Source organism: Eptesicus fuscus, chromosome 15, assembly GCF_027574615.1.
Source record: "Eptesicus fuscus isolate TK198812 chromosome 15, DD_ASM_mEF_20220401, whole genome shotgun sequence".
Classification (NCBI taxonomy): Eukaryota; Metazoa; Chordata; class Mammalia; order Chiroptera; family Vespertilionidae; genus Eptesicus; species Eptesicus fuscus.
The window spans coordinates 6,224,084-6,243,758 of NC_072487.1; the positions used below are offsets into that span (position 1 = coordinate 6,224,084).

At 50.6% G+C, this 19,675-nt stretch overlaps 1 protein-coding gene across 1 annotated transcript in view; it reads left to right on the forward strand.

The window, feature by feature from the left end:
- AOPEP (aminopeptidase O (putative)) overlaps positions 1 to 19,159 on the forward strand; it is a 259,004-nt gene extending 239,845 nt beyond the window's left edge. The window contains exons 11-12 of the mRNA XM_054726825.1: positions 17,622 to 17,708; positions 18,956 to 19,159. Of these exons, the coding sequence (XP_054582800.1) occupies positions 17,622 to 17,708; positions 18,956 to 19,144 (276 nt within the window). The 3' untranslated portion in view covers positions 19,145 to 19,159. The remainder of the gene's footprint in view (positions 1 to 17,621; positions 17,709 to 18,955) is intronic.
- Positions 19,160 to 19,675: the final 516 nt, after the last annotated feature.

A 19,675-nucleotide genomic window follows, 5' to 3' on the forward strand; every position in this document is an offset into this window, starting at 1 on the left:
CATTCTAACAGGGTGCCTCCTTCCCCACCCAGCTCTCTCGTCCTGGCATGTGGTAGGTAGTTGCACTGACAGTCCATCTCACTGGCGTTTCCTTGAAATGTCACTCGGAAGCAGAAAAGCAACAGGATTTTGGGTAGTTTTCCAGAAACGTGATTGGTTACGTGTGACTTATTGTGACTGATTAGCAGGAACTTAGTAGAATAACCATCTGCCTTTATTTTAAGTGACAGAACATTTCATGGAAGAAAGGATTACTTTTTGGTGGGAAAAGTCTTGAGGGTTCTGACTTTATTCTCGGCGCTTCTCCTTGCTGAGCCAATAAGAACAGTGTCTTTCAGGCATTATCAGGGCTCTCAGATGTGTAGTAAATGGCGAGCCTTTGAGAGCTGGCGGAGACCCTGGCGTGCGGCAGGCTGTGGAGCGCCCTGGGAAAGTGCTCTGTGCAGGCGCCGCCTTGCGCCCCTGGGACGCTCCCGGGACCCAGTGTTGGGTTGGGTGTCTATGCGGAACCCAGCAGGGAGTGCGCCTGACCGGAGCGGGGTGTTCCCCGTATTTCCTAAGGCACAGGAAGGCCCCCTTACTCTCCTTTGGCGTTTTTCCTGAGAGCACATACTCATGGGAAGGCACTTTCTGAGGGGTGAGCCTCTTCTTTCACACGTGTCCTTGAAGCTGAGTCTCACTGCTCATTCTCTTGTTGGCAGGCGGACGCTCCTGAGTGAGGAGCCTGTCCTAGCACAGACCAGGGCCCTCCATTCAGTAGCTGCTTCAGCTGCTTCTCCGTCCCCTCCCTCCCCCGCCCCTTCCCTCCTCCTTCCTTCTCCCTTCTCTTTGTGTGTGGACGGGTGCAAGCCCATTGGGAAGTTTATTTTTAATAATTCTCTTTATGTGGCTCAGTATTTGTGTTACTTGTGCTGCTCTGTGCTTGGTTGTGTTCACAGGATGTCTGGTCTGGTACCAGAGTTTCTGAGCATGATGCCTGGTCTGTGTTGCCCGCCAGCTTTTTTCACGTCTGAGGTGGTAGGTTACACGGCCTGTCCTCCATGTGATGTGAGTCCCCAGGTCTGCTCTGGGGAAAGGGATATCACGTGTTCGGAGTCTTAAAGGAAAAGTGCATAAGGACGAAAAGAGTAAAGCATCCATCCTAAGCCACCCCAGCCTTGTGGCCACTCCGCCTCTGGAAAGTGGGGCTCTGCTGGGCATGTTGGGGTTCCTGGGCCTGGAGAGGAACGCTAGCTGTGGGGTCAGCCACCTCTTACGTCCTGAGTCAGACACGACTAGCCAGATGCCAGCTCCTCTAACCAGGACGGAAAAGGAGCTGAAGGGAAGCTTAGTTCATAGGAATATTTGTCTTTGTTTTTGGGCATATTGGCTCAACTAGAGCTATAAAAGTTTAAAAGTATGTTGGACATGGATTCTGGGAACAAAAGACATTTTCTAAGATCCATTTTAAGTCATGAATTCCTGCTCTCTGTAGCAGGTCTCCTAAGCTGTAAAAGAGCTGACCCTGGTAGTGAGCAAAGGTCCATGGAATGTGGCTGTGTGACCTTTTTCCCCGAGCGCATGGCTGACCTTGAATCAACTTTATTTCTACAGGCTGCAGTTGGGCACTTCAAAATTGGGGACACACCTAAAGTTAATTTTTTGAAAGTTCAGAAACAGCAACTCATCACTTTAACTGTCTTAGAGGGAGGGAGTGGAGGACATGGCTCAGAAAGACCCCACGGTAGCATGCCCCGCTCTGATGTTGCGACAGGTGGGTTGAGCAAGAAAGTAATTTTCTGGGAGAGGCCGTTACCGGTCTGTCCTCTCACTGTGTTTGGGAAACACTGCTGGTTGGAAGGGAGAGCCACCTCGGTCAGGTTGGAGTGCAGAGTGAGGCGATCAGTCTGTCTGTCAGGGGCACCACCTGTGGCTGGCCCCGTGTGAGGAGAAGGCAGATACCTGCTCGTGTGCGTGTGAGCAACTCTTCCATGTTTTGATCTCATGGAGCGCCCAGGCTGAGCACCTGGTGTTGGCCCAGGCGTTGACTTCACAACAAATGGACTTGGGCCCAGGTGCCAGCACGTTGCCCCCTCCCGGCCCGTTTTCCTCGTCTGCACAGCAGTGCCTAGACAAGGCTGCGGGCTCCTGGCTGCTTGACTGCAGCCAAGTGGCAAAGAATGTTTCATGACACTGTCTTGACTCTTAAATTTTCTATTATTTCCTGTTTCATTTACTTAAAAAAAAAAAAAAAAAAAAGTGCATTGTGATGCAGCAAATTGCTTTTAAAATGCCATAACCCCTTCACAGGATTGTCGTGAGAAAAGTTGGTGAGCATCCAAGGTCATGTGACTTCTGTTGAGAGATTCACCATCTCTCAATTGGTGTGAAATGGTCAGATTTTATTATTTAGCTGATTTTTTCCTTTTAATCTATCAGGACTGGCAGGGAGAAAAAGTATAATCTACCCAGCTGTTAGGAGCTCCTAGGCATCTGGTAAACTTTAACGGGTAAAGAATTATTGATCTGGGGGCTTGGTGGGTGTAGGGTGTGCGGGGGGGGCACCTTGCTCTGACATGTGCACTGGATAATTGCCGCTGGGGGTGGGGGCCTGTCCTGTGCATTGTTGGATGTTTAGCATCCTGGTGTTTGCCCATGAGATGCCAGTAGAAACCCACCCCCAGTTCTGGCATCAAAAATGTCCCCAGAACGTTGCCAAATGTGTGGTGCAGGCAGAACCACTCCAGTTAGAACACTGCTTCACGAAGGACAGTGTTTTCACCTCGTCTCGCAGGGCCGGCCACGGCCACAGCAGCCAGGCGTAGCTAGAAAGGTGGCAGCGGCCGAGAGAGGCCACCCTCCGCAGAGCCCAGAGAACGGAGCCTGGGAGAGGTGGGAACAGAATCTCCTGGGAAGAAGAAAGAATGGCACAACAGAAGTAGGAGCAAGCACCGCCAGAGGAGCCAGTCAGTCCCTCCACAGTGCACAGAGGGCCACGCCGCTCAGCTATGGCCGGCGCATTCTGCTCTGAAAAGGACACCTTCAAGGTCGGTTGCAAATGGGAAAACATCCAGCCTTGCAGGCCTTCTCCACATCACTGCCTTTCCTCCGCTCTGGCTGAGGAGCCCTCGAAACCCTGTGAGAGGGCCCCTCCGTGGTGGGTTCCACCTGTGCAGGGAGAGCACGGATTTCAGAGCATTGTCCTAAGAACCACTGTTTGCTTGAAAAGAAACAGGACAGCATTTATTTGAAGCCCAGAGATGGAAGTTATGATTCCCAGCATGCAGTGGTCTGACAGCTCTGCTGCTCATTTCTAAATTTTATCTGGGCCAAAAGCATAGTTCCTGTGAACTGAGAGCATTTCATGAGTAGCAGACCGCTGGAGAGGCGTGGACAGGGCAGAGAATCCAGGCTTAGCCAGGCGTCACGTCTCTCAAGGCTACAGTGGAGCAGCAGCTGTGGTTCAGCTCATTCCCTCCCATGACAAACCTCCTGCCAGGAGAGGGGTGGCTCTGTTCCCTTCTCCCGGGAGCTTTCCGGTAGCATCCGGCCAGTTTAGAGGACAGGTGAGGTGTAATCTCTGGCTCTGTTGCCACTTCAGGAAGTTCCACCAGTTTCTGTTAGTAAGATGCCTTGTAGTGAACTTGGTGCCTCCTTCCTCTTTGGTCTGCTCCGTGGGAATCTAAGCAGCATAGAGGCTGACTGGCCTTGCTGAGCACAGGCCCTGTATCCCACGTCTTGTCTGAGGTAGCCTCCGGGTGGTTGGGCAGACGAGGGTCTGCGAGGAGCCCCGCCCAGTAGTGCTGCCCCAGCCTGGCTGTGCGTCTTCCTCCCTCCCAGAGGCCTCCCTGGGTGCACCCGTGTCCCAGGACCTCCCAGGTCGTCCCCTCCCAGGTCATGACCCATATTGTCAGGAGGCACCGTCCTGACAGATGGAACATAAACAGGAGACCCTTGTGGGGGGTTCAGAATAGTGAGTGGCAATTAGTGAAGTGGTTCTGCAGGGTGAGGCCCCGTCACAGCTTCTTCACAGGGACCAGGGGTCCAGCTCATTGGCCCCTTGACCTGGTCACATGCTGATGAATCTGAACGTTAGTAGGTGAGCTATAAATAGTGTGACTATTGATTTTTTTAAAAGTCAGGGCAGTGTGTGTGAGGGGCACAGCTGCCCTTTGACACAGCGCCGCTGTTCGTTCCCGAGTTTGAGAGCTGGCCCACGTATGGATTGAAGAGGGAGCAGGTGTTTTCTTTAGTTGGCTCTAGACACACCTGTCTTTTTAAACCAGGCGCCTTTAACGATGTGGGGAAGAACAGCGCTCTTACATAATTCTTTAGTTATATGTGTGTGAGTCTTCTTTGTGGTATTTGGTTTATGAAACAAATGTTCTAGAAGATTTCCTTCAGGTTTGGGAAGCTATCCCTGGGTAGTTCTTTCTTTGAGTTTTCTTTCTCTGTTACTCACTTTGGTGCCGCTGGAAGTTTTCTGTGGAAACTTTGCAACAAATAACCACCTCCTCTGGTAGACTGCAATGAAGCGATTTTTCAAAAGCAGATGTAAATAATGACAGAGTAAAAAACTTCCACCTTTTAAATCAATATCCGCTCTTATCCCCGAGGCCAGGATTGCTACAGCACGTTGGGCTGGTCAGATGTTTGTTAAACAACAAAGACAAAAAAGTACGCCATCAATGGCAAAATCTGCCTGATTGTTCTGAAAAGGACCTCGTAAGCAAGCAGTTATAATCAAGTCGTCCTAGTTGGAGTTTGTAAATAAAAGGAACAGAGCACTTAACACTGAAGCTGACTCAATTAGGCAAGTTCCGGTCGCTTGTGGCCCTTTGCCGATTGCTTCTGCCACTGTCCTGGGCAGCAGGACCTCTTTGCAGAGGCTGCAAGGGGCGCTGCCTGCCCCTGCGCTGCGTGCCCCGGTCCTGCAGTCTTTCTCAGGAAGATGCGCAGATGGGCCCAGACAGCTCATGTTCCTTTTGGCTTTAAAGAAATTAATACCTAGGGTTTTATTGGTGCTTCTGGCTTTTTCATGTCTCCGTCAGTAGTTTACATATCTTTGTATTAGATTTCTGTAATAAAATCCATGCTAAGGGAGCACACAGTTGTCCGTGAGCACTGCCATTATTTCACAACTGTAAACTGGACCACATTTCTATGTAACATGGGCCATAGATGCCCTCGGAGGCTCACTTTTGCCAAAATGCTCAAATCCCCTTCAAGATTGCTTTTCCTCTCTGGTGCCTTCCTGTGCATCTTTCCTCTCTCTTTCCGTGGCGCACCAGGATTTGAGAGTTCAGGGTGTCTGCCTTGGAGCCGGAGCTGTGGGCTGGCGAACTGCAGATATTATGAACCTCAGCATGCTCAGCAGCTGGAGCAGCTTCCCGGGCCGGTCCTGCAGGGAGGGGGCAGCGCTCTAGAGACCCCACACAGCCCCTTGCGGCTTGTGCCTCTGACATGGGAATGTGCTGGTGCCTGAGAGCAGAGAACGCAATTACGTTGGATTCCAATGTTTTAAAGGATGAAAGTATACAAAATGGTGATACTTTGTATGTCAGGATATGACATTTAAAGACCAACTGAACTTACAAGATGGCACTAAAAGTGAATGTGAGCTGCTTGGTCTGCATGTTGCCTTGCTGCAGCTTTGAACCACAGGGTCCAAGTTCCACAGACCAGCTAGTCTCCCCACCGTGGTAGAAGCAGGTGCCCAGGCTGAGCACAGGAAGTGTGCGGGCATCAGGGGAGCCAGCCACCGGGGAGCAGCAGCCCAGAGCTGGCTCAGCCGGCAGGACACCAGGTGGTTTCCCAGGAATGGACTGCCTAGAAGAGTACCCTTTGCATTCCCCAACTTGATTTCTGGATTATTTTTAATAAGATTTTTGAGAAGTAATTCATACACCATACAATTCACTCACATATTCACAGAGTTGTACACATCACCAAAATCGATTGAACGTTATCATCATCCCCAAAAGAAACCCTGTACCCTTTACCAGTCATTCTCATCTCTCCCTGCCCCCAGCCTGAGGCCCCATGCTATGTTTCTGTCTCTGTAGACTTGCCTATTCTGGGTTTCCATATAAATGAAACAAAGTATGTTACGGTTGTGGCTGGCTTTTTTTCAGTTAGCATGTATGTTCAGTAATCATGTTTTAGCATGTATCAGCACATCTCTTTTTTTTTGTCACCAAATATTTTCAGTTGTATAGATAAACCACGTGTTTATTCATTCATCCATTGATGAACATTTGGATTGTTTCCACTTGTGGGCTGTTGTGTATAATGCTGCTGTGAACGCTTCTGGGTAAACGTTTTTGTGTGGATGTGTTTTCACTTTTCTTGGGTCTGTAACTAGGAGTGGAATTGCTGGGTCACATGGTAACTCTGTTTAACCTTTTGAGGAACTCCCAAACTATCCCAAAGTCACTGCTCCATTTTACACTCTCCCACGAGTGTATGAGGGTTCCAATTTTTGTTCATCCTTGCTTAACACTTGTTATTGTCTCTTCTATTTTCACATCTCATTGTGGTTTTGATTTTCATTTCCTTGGTAACATCATGTTGGATACCTTTTCATGTGCTTGTTGACTATTGGTATCTCTTCGGAGAAATGTCTGATCAGATCTTTTGCTCATTTTGAATTGCTTTATTTGTTTTTTATTATTTATAGTAGTTCTTTATATATTTTTTCTAGTTCCTTATATATTTTAGATACAAGTTCCTTATCAAGTATGTGATTTGCAAAAATATTTTCTCTGTGGATTGTCTTTTCACTTTCTTTTTTTCTTTAGAGTTTTTATTGATTTTTATAGAGAGAGGAAGGGAGAGGGAAAGGGATAGAGAGAAATATTGATGTGAGAGTGAAAGACCAGGCATGTGCCCTGACTGGGTTTTGAACTGGCAACCTTTCGGTGCACGGGGCGACACCCAAGCAACTGAGTTACACAGTGAAGCACAGAGTTTTCATTTTGATAAAATCTAATTTATCTATTTTTTCTTTTGCTTGTATTTTTGGTATCACATCTAGGAAGCCATTTGCTGATTCAAGGTCTGGAAGACCTAGGCCTGTGTCTTCTCTAAGAGTTTCATAGTTTTAGTTCTGCCTTGAAGTCTTGGGATTGTTTTTCTGAGTGCATTTTACTCGCTCCTCTAGGGAAGGGCATTGGGAGAAATGGCATCAGGTAGGGAGAGGAGAGGATAGTTTTTCGTGGAACATGGTTTGGCTGACCACGGGCTGAGGGCCCTGTCCAGTAGCAGGTGTCTTTTCCCCTTCAGCTCTCAGTGCACATGGAGTCTTTGACCACATCTCGGCTTCTCTCACTGCACCCTGTTAAGTCCTTCCATGACATGGGTATCTACACTTGCTGGTTACTGAATTTTTCTTAAACTTTCCACTGAACTGTTAGCCCCGAGAGAGCCTCTCTGTTTGTTTATCCTCAGTGCCCAGTACTTAATTTTTCGAGAGGACTTTTCCTGGGTCTCCAGGGTTTCTGGAGCAGCAGCTACCAGTGTCTGACACGTGGTGGTTGGGACAGCAGAGGCCGTGGTGAAGCCCACGGGAGAGCCAGCCTCTGGCAGCTGTGGCAAAGCCTAGAGCATGGGGACCCTGGGGGGTGGGGAGGAACGTGGCGAGGCACGGATCCCTTCTGAGCTTGTCAGAGGAGGTACCTGTGCTCACGTCTCTGGCAACAGTAAAGTCCTTTTTTCCGCAGAGGCCCTGTGTCACCTGTTACAACATGGAAAAAGCAGATGGAGTGTGCTAGCTCCTGATTGCAGGCTTACTAGGTGTGCCGGTTAATGCAGATTTTGTAATCAAAGAAAACATGATAATTTCAAGAGAAACACCAAAAGTGCTTTATTCAAAGTAATGTCCAACGCTAGCTACACATTTCCCCCATCTTTCAGGTAATCTGTGGATACCGTCCCAATAGAACTTTTCTTGTTTTGAGGCAAACCATTCAGAGACACAATTTTCCACTTCTTCTTACGTTTTGAAGTGCTGCTCAGAAAGTGCGTGTGCCATCGATCAGAACAAGTGGTAATCTGAAGGAGCAAGGTCTCGTGAATATGGCGGGTGGGTTAATACTTCCCAGGCAAGGTCTTTTAACTGGTTTTGAAGTGTGTGCATCATCATGAAGCAAAATTACTTTGCCATGTCTTCTGGAACGTTCTGGTCATTTCACGATCAAAGCGTGGTTCAAATTATTTGTTGTCGGTAGCAATCAGTATCAACGGTTTCACCTGGTTTTGGAAGCTTATAATACACCACATCTTCCTAATCCCATCAAATGCAGAGCATTGTCTTCTTTCCAAAGCGATTTGGCCTTGCAGTCGATGTTGATGGTTGACCTGGATCAACCCATGATTTTGTGCATTTGGGATTCTCAAATCCATTTTTCATCAGCAGTCACAATTTGATGCAAAAAAGACCTTCTTTCGTGCCGTTGAAGCAACCTTTTACTGATGATTTTTCGGTTTTCCATTTGTCTTTCGTTCGGTTGATGTGGCACCCATTTCCCTTCCTTTAAAATCTTTCCCATTGCTTGTAAACGATCAGAAAGTGCTGAACAACGTTTAATCTTTCTGCAAGTTGTTTTTGAGTTTGACACGCATCTTCATCCAATAATGCTTGTAATTGTTGGTCTTCAAACTTTTTTGGTTGACCTGGACGTTTTTTGTCTTTCACATCGAAATCATCACTTTCAAAGCATTTAAACCAGCGTTCACAAGTATCTTGAGATGGAGCATGTTCACCATAAGCTTCCCAAAGTATACGATAACTTTCAGCAGCACTTTTCTTCAAAATAAAGTAATGAATTACAACTTCCCGCAAATGCTCCTTTTTTGGCATGAAATTTGACATTTTAAGCGTAAAAATATCTGTTAACACCATCAAATTTGACATACAAGTTTTGAAGCTTGCTGTCAATACAACAAAATAGCATACATATCAAATCGCATATATATCAACATATGTGTAACGCCATCCTTTGGAAAAAATCTGCATTATTAACCGTACACCTGGTACTCATCAGAACGCAGCGTGCCAGTGCAGTGTTGACGGAAGGAGGGCAAACGGGGCGTATTTCAAGGGGGAGCCAACATGGGCTTCCGAGGTCTGTCCTTTGCAGCCAGCTGACTTTAATGGCATTAACATTCTTAAATAAAATTGTGTCTCCAAGGAAGGAGACAAGTCAGCATTTGCCTGAGAGGACGCACGTGGTGGTGTGTCGTCACCTCCGCCTCGCCTTCACTCCATGCACTTGCACCCTTGCAGAGAAGTATCGATGTGAGAGCGGTCCCGGGAGAGGTGTCAGAGGACCCTGTCTTGGCAGCTGCTGCTGCTCAGGTTATCACTGGGGACAGCCGGTTACAGACAGTTGACAGGCAGGTGAGGGCGGAGGGACTGACTGAGCAAGGTCAGTGTGAGCCCTTGAGAAAGAGCCAGGGCCTCTGATGCCTCCTTTGTTGTCTTAACCCTGGGCCTGGGATTTATTAACCTGGCTCTGTGACAGCAAATAGTGGCTTTTAATTTCCTTTAGTTAAAAAAATAATGTTACAATTGTAGCCCTTTGAGAATAAGAATGAGTAAGGTGAGAGAAAAAAATGGGAAGTGCTACGATCAAAGTAAAATGTTGGAAATCTTTCCTTGTCAGCTGACGGCTCTCCTATCTTTTCTCAGGAGAGTGAGCAGATGAGCCACACTGGACCATCATAGACGCCCCAAACAAAACACTTGCTGGAAATACTGCCTGTCCCGGCTGCCTTCCCGCTCCTGGCTGCCTGGCAGGCTTCGCTTACCAGCAGTGAGCTCACTTTAAAGCAAAGTTAAATCTAATTTAAGGATGCAAATTGAAAAAGCAGGTTTGTTTACTGCAGTGTTAGACTTATTAACTCACAAAAGCCATGAGCCTTGTCTTTCTGTTTACACTTACAAAATGGATCTCTAAATGAGGTTAATGGGCTTCCCAGATCATGTTCCCCAGGCAGATTTTTTTTTCTCTTCAACAGTAAATTCTGAAATCAAAAGGACTAAAACGAAAGGGGAGTGCTTCCTGTCATAAATGGGATGGGTGGCATTCTTCAAAGTGTTTTACAGTTTCCAACTGTGCATTATAATTTCAGAGTGGCTGGAAAGCATTCTGAGATTTTTAAAGTAGTACATTCGCTGAGAAGCGTTTATCAAGCGCGAACTGGGTCCCTGGCATTGGAGACAGTCTGCAGGCCCCGAGGCCCGCTCTCGCCAGGCTTGACTGGTAGTGTAAACACAGGCGTCCGGAGAGCACTGTGAGCTGGAGCGACTGTCAGGCACACTCTGAGGTAGTGACGGTGGGGGACAGGCTGGGGTGATGAACTCCCCCGAAGAGGTGCTCCTTCCACACCCATGGGTGTGCTGGATGAGGCGGGGCCCCATGGCGCCATCTAGTGTGACCGCAGGCCTCCTTGTCCCTTTTGTCTGCTGGCCCCCACAGCCTTCTTCTGAAGGTGGTTAACCCGTTTTGGAGCTTTCTGTGACCACTGAGATTTACTTCAGGCGTCATGAGACTAAAGGACTGAAGGGGCTGGAGTGCATTAGCAGGAGGGAATACCCTGCAGTGTTGTACGTGAACGTCTGTGGGCTCCTGCTGTGGCCAGTGGAGAGAAGGGAGGACTCAAGTACTGTATTCGCTGCTGCTGCTGCTGTGAAGTCAGGTTGAGTGGCTGGTTCATTGGGTTCTCTGGGTGTAAAGTTACTTGTTTATAATTTTTAAACATTTAAAACTAAAGGGAAGCAGCTGCCTACAGAGACATACCAGGTAGGTGCTTTTTTAAGTAGGGCAGTGAGTGTGCAGCGAACCAAACCTGGCTCCAGGATTGCAGTGACCGGAGCAGCGCGGCTTGCTCCCTCTCCGTGACCTTGACCGCCGCGTGCACTTTGTGGGTGGCACACTGGCTACAGAGCCAAGGCGGGGTGTTGGTTGTTAGAAGTTATTACAGCTACTGTCATCTGCCGATAGCACTGTCTACTCAGCCTCTGACTCCATTTATTCCTCAGGCACAATAACTCTTCCGGAAGACACTGGTCTTCAAACTCCATCTCCAAGGAACCCAAGGCTACACAGAGGAGTTTCCTATTTCACAGTTTTCCTGCCCGACCTGGAGAGTGAAGCTGCTTGAAGAACCCACTTGTAGTCTTCTCTTTACTGTCTGCTATACTGGGGTTTCAGATTACATTTTTATTAAAAGTTAGAATTACGTTTGAAGTGTTTGAAAACCACTTCAGGAAATTAGTTTATTAGATGATAATTTTTAGAAGTAGCTTCATGCAATGAGCTAAAATTGAAGTTAGAAAACAAACCTTTGGGGTTAAAAGCTGTAAAAGAGAAGTGAGAGTTGTCCTGTGTTAATAAATGTGGGGCCTGGGGGGTGTGGGAATTCCCAGAGGGCACCTCTCTGGCGTGGACAGACTTGGGCGTGAGCTGGGGTGAGGGCTCCTCTTCTAAAGGCTGCGTTTCCTCAAAGTCAGGGTGACACCCAGGCCTGTACCTGCGTGTGTCCGGGCCCGTGCCGGCGGGAGACGCCGTGGTAGGAGGAGTGCTGGAGCGCGTGCTGTGCAGGTGAACTTAACCCACAGAGCAGGGGCTCCGGCCGCGTTCAGGAGCACCTTGGGAGCCAGCTCACGAGCTCCTGTGCCTGCACGCTGGTAGCTTGGGGGTTATTCGTTTGCTGGCGTCGCGCTGCCTGCACGCGCACACACTCTGGGAGCCGGGCGTGGGTCTCAGAGATAGAGCGGGGTCAGCAGACGAGAGCCAGACCAGCCCCGCCCACAGCCTGGTTTGTAGATGGGTCTGAACACTGCCAGGCCCAGCCATGCCCAGGCCCATCGCTCACACGTTGTCCAGGGCTTTTGTGATATGAAGGCCAATGAGCAGAAAAGGCAAAAGTGCTCACTGTCTGGCCGTTGACAGAAAACACTTGCTGACCGTCACCTTCCTGGAGTCTGGCAGACCACTGGATCTGCATCCGCTGAAATGTCTCGGGATGGAAGAGAGTGAGGTGGGGCATGGGTTGTCCTTTGGCAGTTTTCTTCTGTTTTCCAGGAGAGAACGATTCATGTGGGGGAGGCGTGGTTACATCAGAGATGCCGTTGTCACCTCGGAATCTGAGATATGGTTTGGGAACACAGCCCCCCCTTCCCCCCACGGCAGGTGCCATTTTTAAGGCACTCTTGGACATCCAGGGCTTCCTTTTCCTGGACTGCCTTTCTGAGCCCGTGGGTCGGCTCAGCCCAGCCTTTGGGCAGTGAGATGTCTTCAAATGGACATACGCCATGTGACCGAGGCTGATGCTGGCACGAGGCAGAGCCATCTGTCTTTACAAATAGTTTGAAAAATCCCCAGGCCCCTGGTGTACTTCTCAGGGGTGGCTCAAGAAGTCCCAGCCCCCTCAGGCCTCTAGGCCCCTCCCTGGGGGTGCCCCGCTCCCTCAGCTCTGTCCCTGCGGGAGTCTGCTCCGAGTCCTCCCCCGACCCTTCCCTCCAGCAAGCAGCAGCCCTCTGACAGGCACTCGCTCCTTCATTTCACCAGTTAACAAACAGCTCTTAGAAGTAATATTCCCCAGATTTATAAACTCAATAAATAATGAACTTTGAATTAGGACATACAGCCGAAGCATGTGGCTCCTGCTAAAGATGAAAAGCACTTCCTGTGTGGGAGTCTCTAGTCTAGCACTTGCTCGGCGACCAGTCAGTCCTCACAGCAGCCCCGCCACAGGGCCAGGCCGGGCCGGGCCGGGCCTGCTGAGAGCAACCAGCCCAGCGGACAGGGCTGCTGCGTTAGACCCGGGCACCGCTCCCTGGGTCAGGAGGTCAATTTAGTAGGTCACCAGCCAGCATAAGGAACAGAAAATGGAGAGTGTGTGCATGTGTACATGCTATATGCATATATATATACATAAGTGTTGGCTGCTGTGATTGTATTTGGAGCGAATGAGCCACCAGCGTTGTAGTTAAAGGCCTATGTGTATGTTTCCTGCAAAATTCCTCTTGGATACCCAGGCCACCTATCTACCCAGGCCTCCCAGATGACTGAGGCCTGTTACCACAGTCTGTCCTGGCGGGGTCCCTGCAGTGGGGCAGGGGAACACGGTCCAGGTGCAGTTCAGGGATCATTGAAGGGTTCTCACTCTATCAAACGTGGGTCTGGCATGAGTCGGCTTCTGCAAACATTCTTCATCCTCCCACCCGAATTGTGAGACTCTGCCCTCTGCACCAGTTGCTTTGCTGGCTACTCATCCCCTTTTGCTCAGAGAGGCTTCAGAAACCTGGAAACTTGTGGAGTCCATTTACAGGGGGTGTGCGAGTGCCGCTGTGTTACAGCCCAGCTGTGCACGGCGGGCAGCTCCCAGTCTTCAGGGTCCCTCAAGCAGAACATGTGGAAAAGCAGGTTTGCAAGCTGATTTTTATTAGTATTTACATGTGTACGCCTGTGCATGCACATCTGTATATCACGACTTCATGGGAAGAAATGGGGCCTACACCCCCCCCCTTTTAAATCTTTATTGTTGAAAACATTATATATGTCCCTCTTTTTCCTCCATTGACCTCTTCTAGCCCGCCCTCAGCCCCACCCCAGGTACATCCCCTTCATTAACCATCCCTCCTTACTCGTGTGCCAGGCACTGTGCTAATAGTTCTCATATGTTCCGGAACCTTGAGCACGGCTGTGTGTACTGGGGGCACTCTGGTCCTGGCACTGGATGGCGGGAGATGGGCCAGGTCCAGCTGCTGTCTGCACTGAAGGCTCAGTGAGGAATAGATGGGCACATCCTTGGGAAGCCAGGCTCCGAGTGCCCTGGGAGGCGGTGCCACAGCCCGGCCTCTCCCTTCTGCACCGTCCCTTCTGCTCCTCTTCCCCTTGCCGCCCCACGCCCTGCATCCCTGCCTGCCTCTTGGCCCTTCTCATCCTTGCCCTACTTCTGTCCAGCCTGCCTGCCTGTGTGGATGGTGTTCAGCTAAGACCTTTGCTGATGCCAGGCTTTTGGAGATATTGAGCATGAGTTTAGAGTGATTTTATGAATTTGAGTTGTAGTTGAGAAAGTCATTAAATTTCTCTGCCCTGTTGAGACAGAAGTGGAATAAAATGTGAATGTGTACAGTGGGATTCGGTCCGTTTGGACATAGTGTGTGTGCACAGGGCATTCTTGAGACTGAATGAAGGGACTCGAGGTTGGGAGCTACGGCACCTCGTGCTCCAGGGCTGGTGTAGGTGTGCACGGTGGCTGTTTTTAATCGCCCTGAGGAGGTGAAAAACGGTGCCACCTCACCCATTAATTTATTGGAAAAAAGAAGTGCAGCCGTGCAGAGCGGACAGCCTTCCTCCGAGGCCTGCTTCTCAGTTCTCTGGCTGAGGCTCCCCACACGGGACTTCACCTTCCCCATGGCCAACGGGGCAAGGACCTTGACACAGTGTGTGACGGCCTCTGTCGGATTTTAAGTCTCCCAGTGACCTGGGGAAGGCTGTCCCCTCAGTGCCCACTGTCAAATATTCTGGGAGAAATTGAGACAAAAGTCACTCTGCTGTCAGCTTCTCGGGAAGACCCGGTTCCATGTGGTGACAGGTGGCTAAGCAGATTTCAAAGGCAGTAAAAACAGGTTAAGTGGTAAAAAAATGAGGACTTTCTTTGCTTCTCCGAGAAATAGGAAGAGGAGTCAGATCCTGCCAGGAGCAGGCAGGGTGTGCTGGGCGCTGTGATGTCTTCTGAGCGTCCCGCCGTGGAAACGGTGACGTGCCCTCAGCCTTTGGTGACGAAGGGCCTGCTGTTGGTCTGCTCTTCGGGAGCCGGGGAAGCTGGGCGCCCTGTAGCCCTCGGGTCAGAAGACTAGGTCTCTTACTAATCGTGACAATACACTGTTTTTAACAGGCGTGGCAATGCTGACTCCATGTTGATGTAAAAGCCCCTTTCTGTGTGTTGTCCCTGGAACTTCTTTCACCTGTGGGGGGGGGAGGGCGGGCAGAGGGGCCATCCCGCCCCTGCCTGCCCATCGGGGTCTGGTTAATGTTGAGTTATTTCTGTATGTGTACATACAGGATTAAAGGGAACACAGGAAGGAACGATGAGAGGCTAAAACCTTCATTCTCAAAATGTGGGCTAAAAAGTGAATTTTCCCCCAAGTTTTAGAATGAGAAAAAGCAGTCGTCGTCAAAGGTACGGTGTGATCAGGGCATTCGAATCTGAGTTCAAACATTCTGAAGCTGACAGAGGCCTCTGGTACTGTCCGTGACCCGGTAAACGCTGGTGCCGTGTGAGAGGGAGGCTTTTCCCTAAGGGCCCGGAGCCAGCGGAGCGGCTTCCTGTCTCTGTCCCTCCCCCCCTGGTGGCCCCGGGGCGCCTCCGTTTCCACAGACAGAGAGACGGCGGGTGCGTGGCAGGGTGGCCACGAGTTGGGATAAGACGAGGGGTAGAGGCACCCTTTGCGGTCTCTGGTGCGTGGCCCGGGCGTGGAGTGCGGGGGAGGGGTCTGGTGGTTCTGATGGCTTCCTCCAATGGATGAGGAGCCGACTTCTCTGTTCATGTGTTCTTTGCGCTCAGAACAGTTCCGGGGCTGCCCTTCCCCTTTTATGGTCTGTTGTTGATTTCTGTTGCTTGCACAGAAAGGAACGTTCTATCGAAGATGAAAAGATTGCTGAGGCCACTGAGCAGCTTCGCTTGCGTTGTGATGTCCGAGGCTGTGAGCTCCTTCCCATGCACCTCTGAGATTCCCTCCTGGATGTAAACGCTCATTGGTATCCCGTCCTTACAAGTTCAGAGGACCTGGCTGCCCACAAGCAAAGGGCAGCGCCACCAGAGTCCCCGAATTAACACTGTCGGGGAGCACACTGTAGCCCTGGGGAAGGATTCTTTCCAGAAGATTTGTTTTTTTTCCTTCATTCCTAATGGTTTGCGTGTAAATCTCTGTACAGTAGATGAAAGGAGAGAGCTGGCCGGGTTGGTGGGTAATGATATAATGTATGGGGGACCCAGCTTGTGTTTTACCTTTGCCACACATGGGTTCCTTTAAAGGCTAGTAAAACAGACGATGGAAGGCGGCTTTCCACATGCACACAGTCCCTTCCCGGTGTGGCCAGTGTGGATCACAGTGTGGACCCACATGGCCGGTGCTGACTGAGCATAACCTGGGATGCAGAACTGGCCTGAAACTGGACGCTGAAAACCGAGTTCAGGTGGATCTGCATGTGAAGCACGTGCCTCAGGGCTCTGCCGCTGTCCTGGCCGCAGCGGCCGCAGGCTGGGGTCCCACTGCCACGTCGTTGGTAGGGTGTGTGCACGTTAGGGAGGGGGTGCTGGCCAAGTCCTGCTGGTAAACCTTTAGGAAAGTGTCCTACCAAACAGCATCCACTTTAGCTCATCTGTTTCCGCATGTTGTACAAACCTGCAGCACAAGCTACTTGCATCACTTTGGTCTTCTCCCCCACAACCCCCACCCCCAATCCCAAACTCCCCAGGAGGCCACTCTGCCTCTTGTCAGGAATGTGGAGAGTGTCTTCCGGCTTCCCTCTCTTCATTGTAACCATCAGCAGCTTTGAACCGTATCGGTTATTGCAGGAAGTTAAGAAGTGGTTTCAAAGGAAACCTTCATGGACAGCCCTGTGGGCAGCCCGCCGCCTGGCCAGGGATGTGCCATTCGTTTCTTAGCTACATTTTTCGTTTATCTGTTATCTTGCAAAATCGTTAAAAACATCACAACCTCCACCTGGAACATGCACTTTCCTCCCCTGAAGTTGACTAACAGTCTCCTGATGAGGACCACGGTTAAATAAAACTGAAGTGGAAGTTAAAGCTGAAGGTGCCAGCAATGTTCACACACTCCGAAGAGTACAGCAGTCCCCCGTTACCTGTGGTGTCAGTTACTCATAGTCGACTGCAGTCTGAAAATATTAAATGGAAAATTACAGAAATAAATAGTTCATAAGATTGAAGTTGCATGCCATTCTTAGTATGATGAAATCTTGAGCCCTCTCGCTCTGTGTCCTCCCCCCGCCCGGACGTGACTCATTCCTTTGTCTGGTGTCTCCAGGCCGGACAGGAGCGTTCCCCGCACATGGGTCACTGGCGGCCTCTGCAGTCAGGCCACTGTCACGGCACCTCCCAGTGCGGTGTCCCCGGCCCAGAGTTCGGAGCCGGGTGCAACGGCGCGCATCTGCCAGAGAGGAGCATCTGCCAGAGAGGAGCCGTATGGAGCTTCCTTAGTGTAAAACAGTGGATGCTCTCAATAAGGAAAGAAAGAAATCATAACTGAGGTTGCTGAGATCTGTGGTAGGAATGAATCTTCTATTTTTGAAATTGTGAAGAAGGAAAAAATCTCGGGCTAGTTTTGCTTTTGTACTTCAGACTGCAGAAGTTACAGCTACAGTGTGATGCGTGCTTAGCTGAGGGGGAAAGGCATTAACTTGGTCATAGATGTGGATGTATAGGAAAAAGCATAGCATGTGCACGGTCCACAGCCTCCGAGGTTTCGGGCATCACAGGGGTCCTGGCACATCTCCCCGAGGATCAGCGGGGACTCGGACACAGGAGGCTCTGAGTCTTAAACTCCTGCGGGCAAGGAAAACCTGCCAGTGTGTTGCTTACTGGGTTTTCTCTCGTTCGTTAAGGTTCGCCATCGGTGGTGTGAGCTCATTGTGAAGCACAAATACACAACAGCGTACAGAACCGTGGAGGAGTTCCTGCAGGAGGACCAGGTAGGTCATTCGGGTTCTGCCGTGCTGCTGCCTGGCTGTCCAGGACCCAAGGATAACAAATACTTAAACATTTTCCAAAAGCCTGAGGGTTGGCAGGAGCGGATTCTCCCTCGAGAGCTCAGCGTCCCTTTAACGCACCGAGCCCTGGTCCTCGGAGGCACCGTTGGTTTCGCCTGCGGTGGCCGTGGCCGCGACCAAGCGAGGCTTGTGCAGACTTCACGGCATCGCAGACCTCGGGTCCAGGTGGCTCGGTAATGCTGGCGCACATCTCTCCTCGCTGGTCCTGACTGAAAGCCGGGGCAAAGGCGAGAGGGAGAGCCCGGCCGCGGGAGCAGTCTGTCTGTCTGTCTGCACCTGCCACGCCAGCCCGGCCTGTGCTGAGTGTCTTTCCTGCAAGAACTTTCCTCCCTGCTCACCAGAGGAAAGTGGTCATCCTCCCGGGAGCCCGCAGGAAGCGTGCGTGGGTGACCATGTTTGGGGATGGCCTCCGGTGCCACCTCTGCGCCCACCCACACTTGTCCTGGCGTGGCTGTCCGTGGCGGGACATGTGCCAAGGGGTCTGTGCGGCTGGAAGTCAGCCTGCAGCTCGGCCTGTGGGCTTGACCAGTGTGGGCCTGTGAACGAGCTTTCTGCCCAGCTGGGGGCTGAAGGCAGGGAGCGTGTTCCAGTCGGGCGGAGAGCGGGGGCAGGGCAAACAAAGGGGCTTTTGAGAGGGCCTGAGTAGGGGGGGCTGCCTGCACGGAAGGGCTTGTTATTCCCACAAAGAAAAATGCACGACTTTGTACCAGAAGAAATGTCACATTTGCACAGTGGAGCAGGAGGTGTTTGGAAACAGAGTGGAGTATAAGGAGGACAAAATGCAAGAGAAAATTAAGGTCTATTTGAAAACCAGAGTTAACTGCAATATACTTAGAATCATGAACTTTTCTAAATACAGATTACCATATCTCAGCCTTTACGGGAAAGAATTTGTGAGCCTCTAACTAGACAAGTTTTTGTCTTGCGCTGTCTTTGAGGTCCTCCTTTTAATGTGCCCCAGCAGAGGGGATCCACGGCACAGCTAAGCGTGGAGAGAGGAGGCAGCACCCGAGGGGTCTCGGGTCTTCAGAGCATAATTGGCTGTTTTTAAAACTGTAGGGAAAACGCAGACGTAGGTCTTCGCAGCATTGTGTCTGGAACAGCAGAGCCAGTGTTGGCCGCAGTGAGGGACCGCGGTCGGCTGGGCTGAAGCAACGGGCATTTCCCACGTGGCGTGGTGGTGGTGCCTGCCCGTGGCTGCGTGTGGCGTGGTGGTCTGCGCGGCCCAGCAGTGCCGAGGGCCGCCTGTCCTGGGAAGGAGCCGATGTCTCGTGACACGCACACAGCACCTCGGTGCTGCCGTTAGCTGCGCCGAGACCCCCTCTCCTCCAGAGCATTCCTGGCACGGCCATCGCTAGAGAAGCGCTCACTTTCACCACTTTGTCATCAGTTAAGTCACCACGGTTCTGTTGATGGAACTGATAGCTGAGAATTCCTTAGCGTTTCAGTGAAAACAAGAAAGAAGGGGTTGAAGACTACGGTTCCTCAAGTACAACTATTCAACTGTCTTAGCTTTTCTAGGGTCTTTTGTAATTTCTGGACCAGCAAGTTTGTGTGAAACAAACTAAACTCAGACTGCAAGTGTGGACACATAATTTCTTTGTCTCATGCTCTCTGGGCTCTGCCCTGTAGGCAATGGGCATCTACCTCTACGGGGAGCTGATGGTGAGCGAGGACGCCAGGCAGCAGCAGCTCGCCCGCCGCTGCTTCCAGCTGACCAAGGAGCAGATGGATAGATGCTCAGCCCAGGTGGTGGCCGAGATGTTGTTTTAAAGAGGTAACTCTCCCCTTCCTCCCCCCATTGTTTGTTTCTAACCAGATTTCTCATAGGAGCCAAATGAACGAAGAACCAAACAGCCTAGAGCACCCGCAGCGTCAGTCCTCTGCTC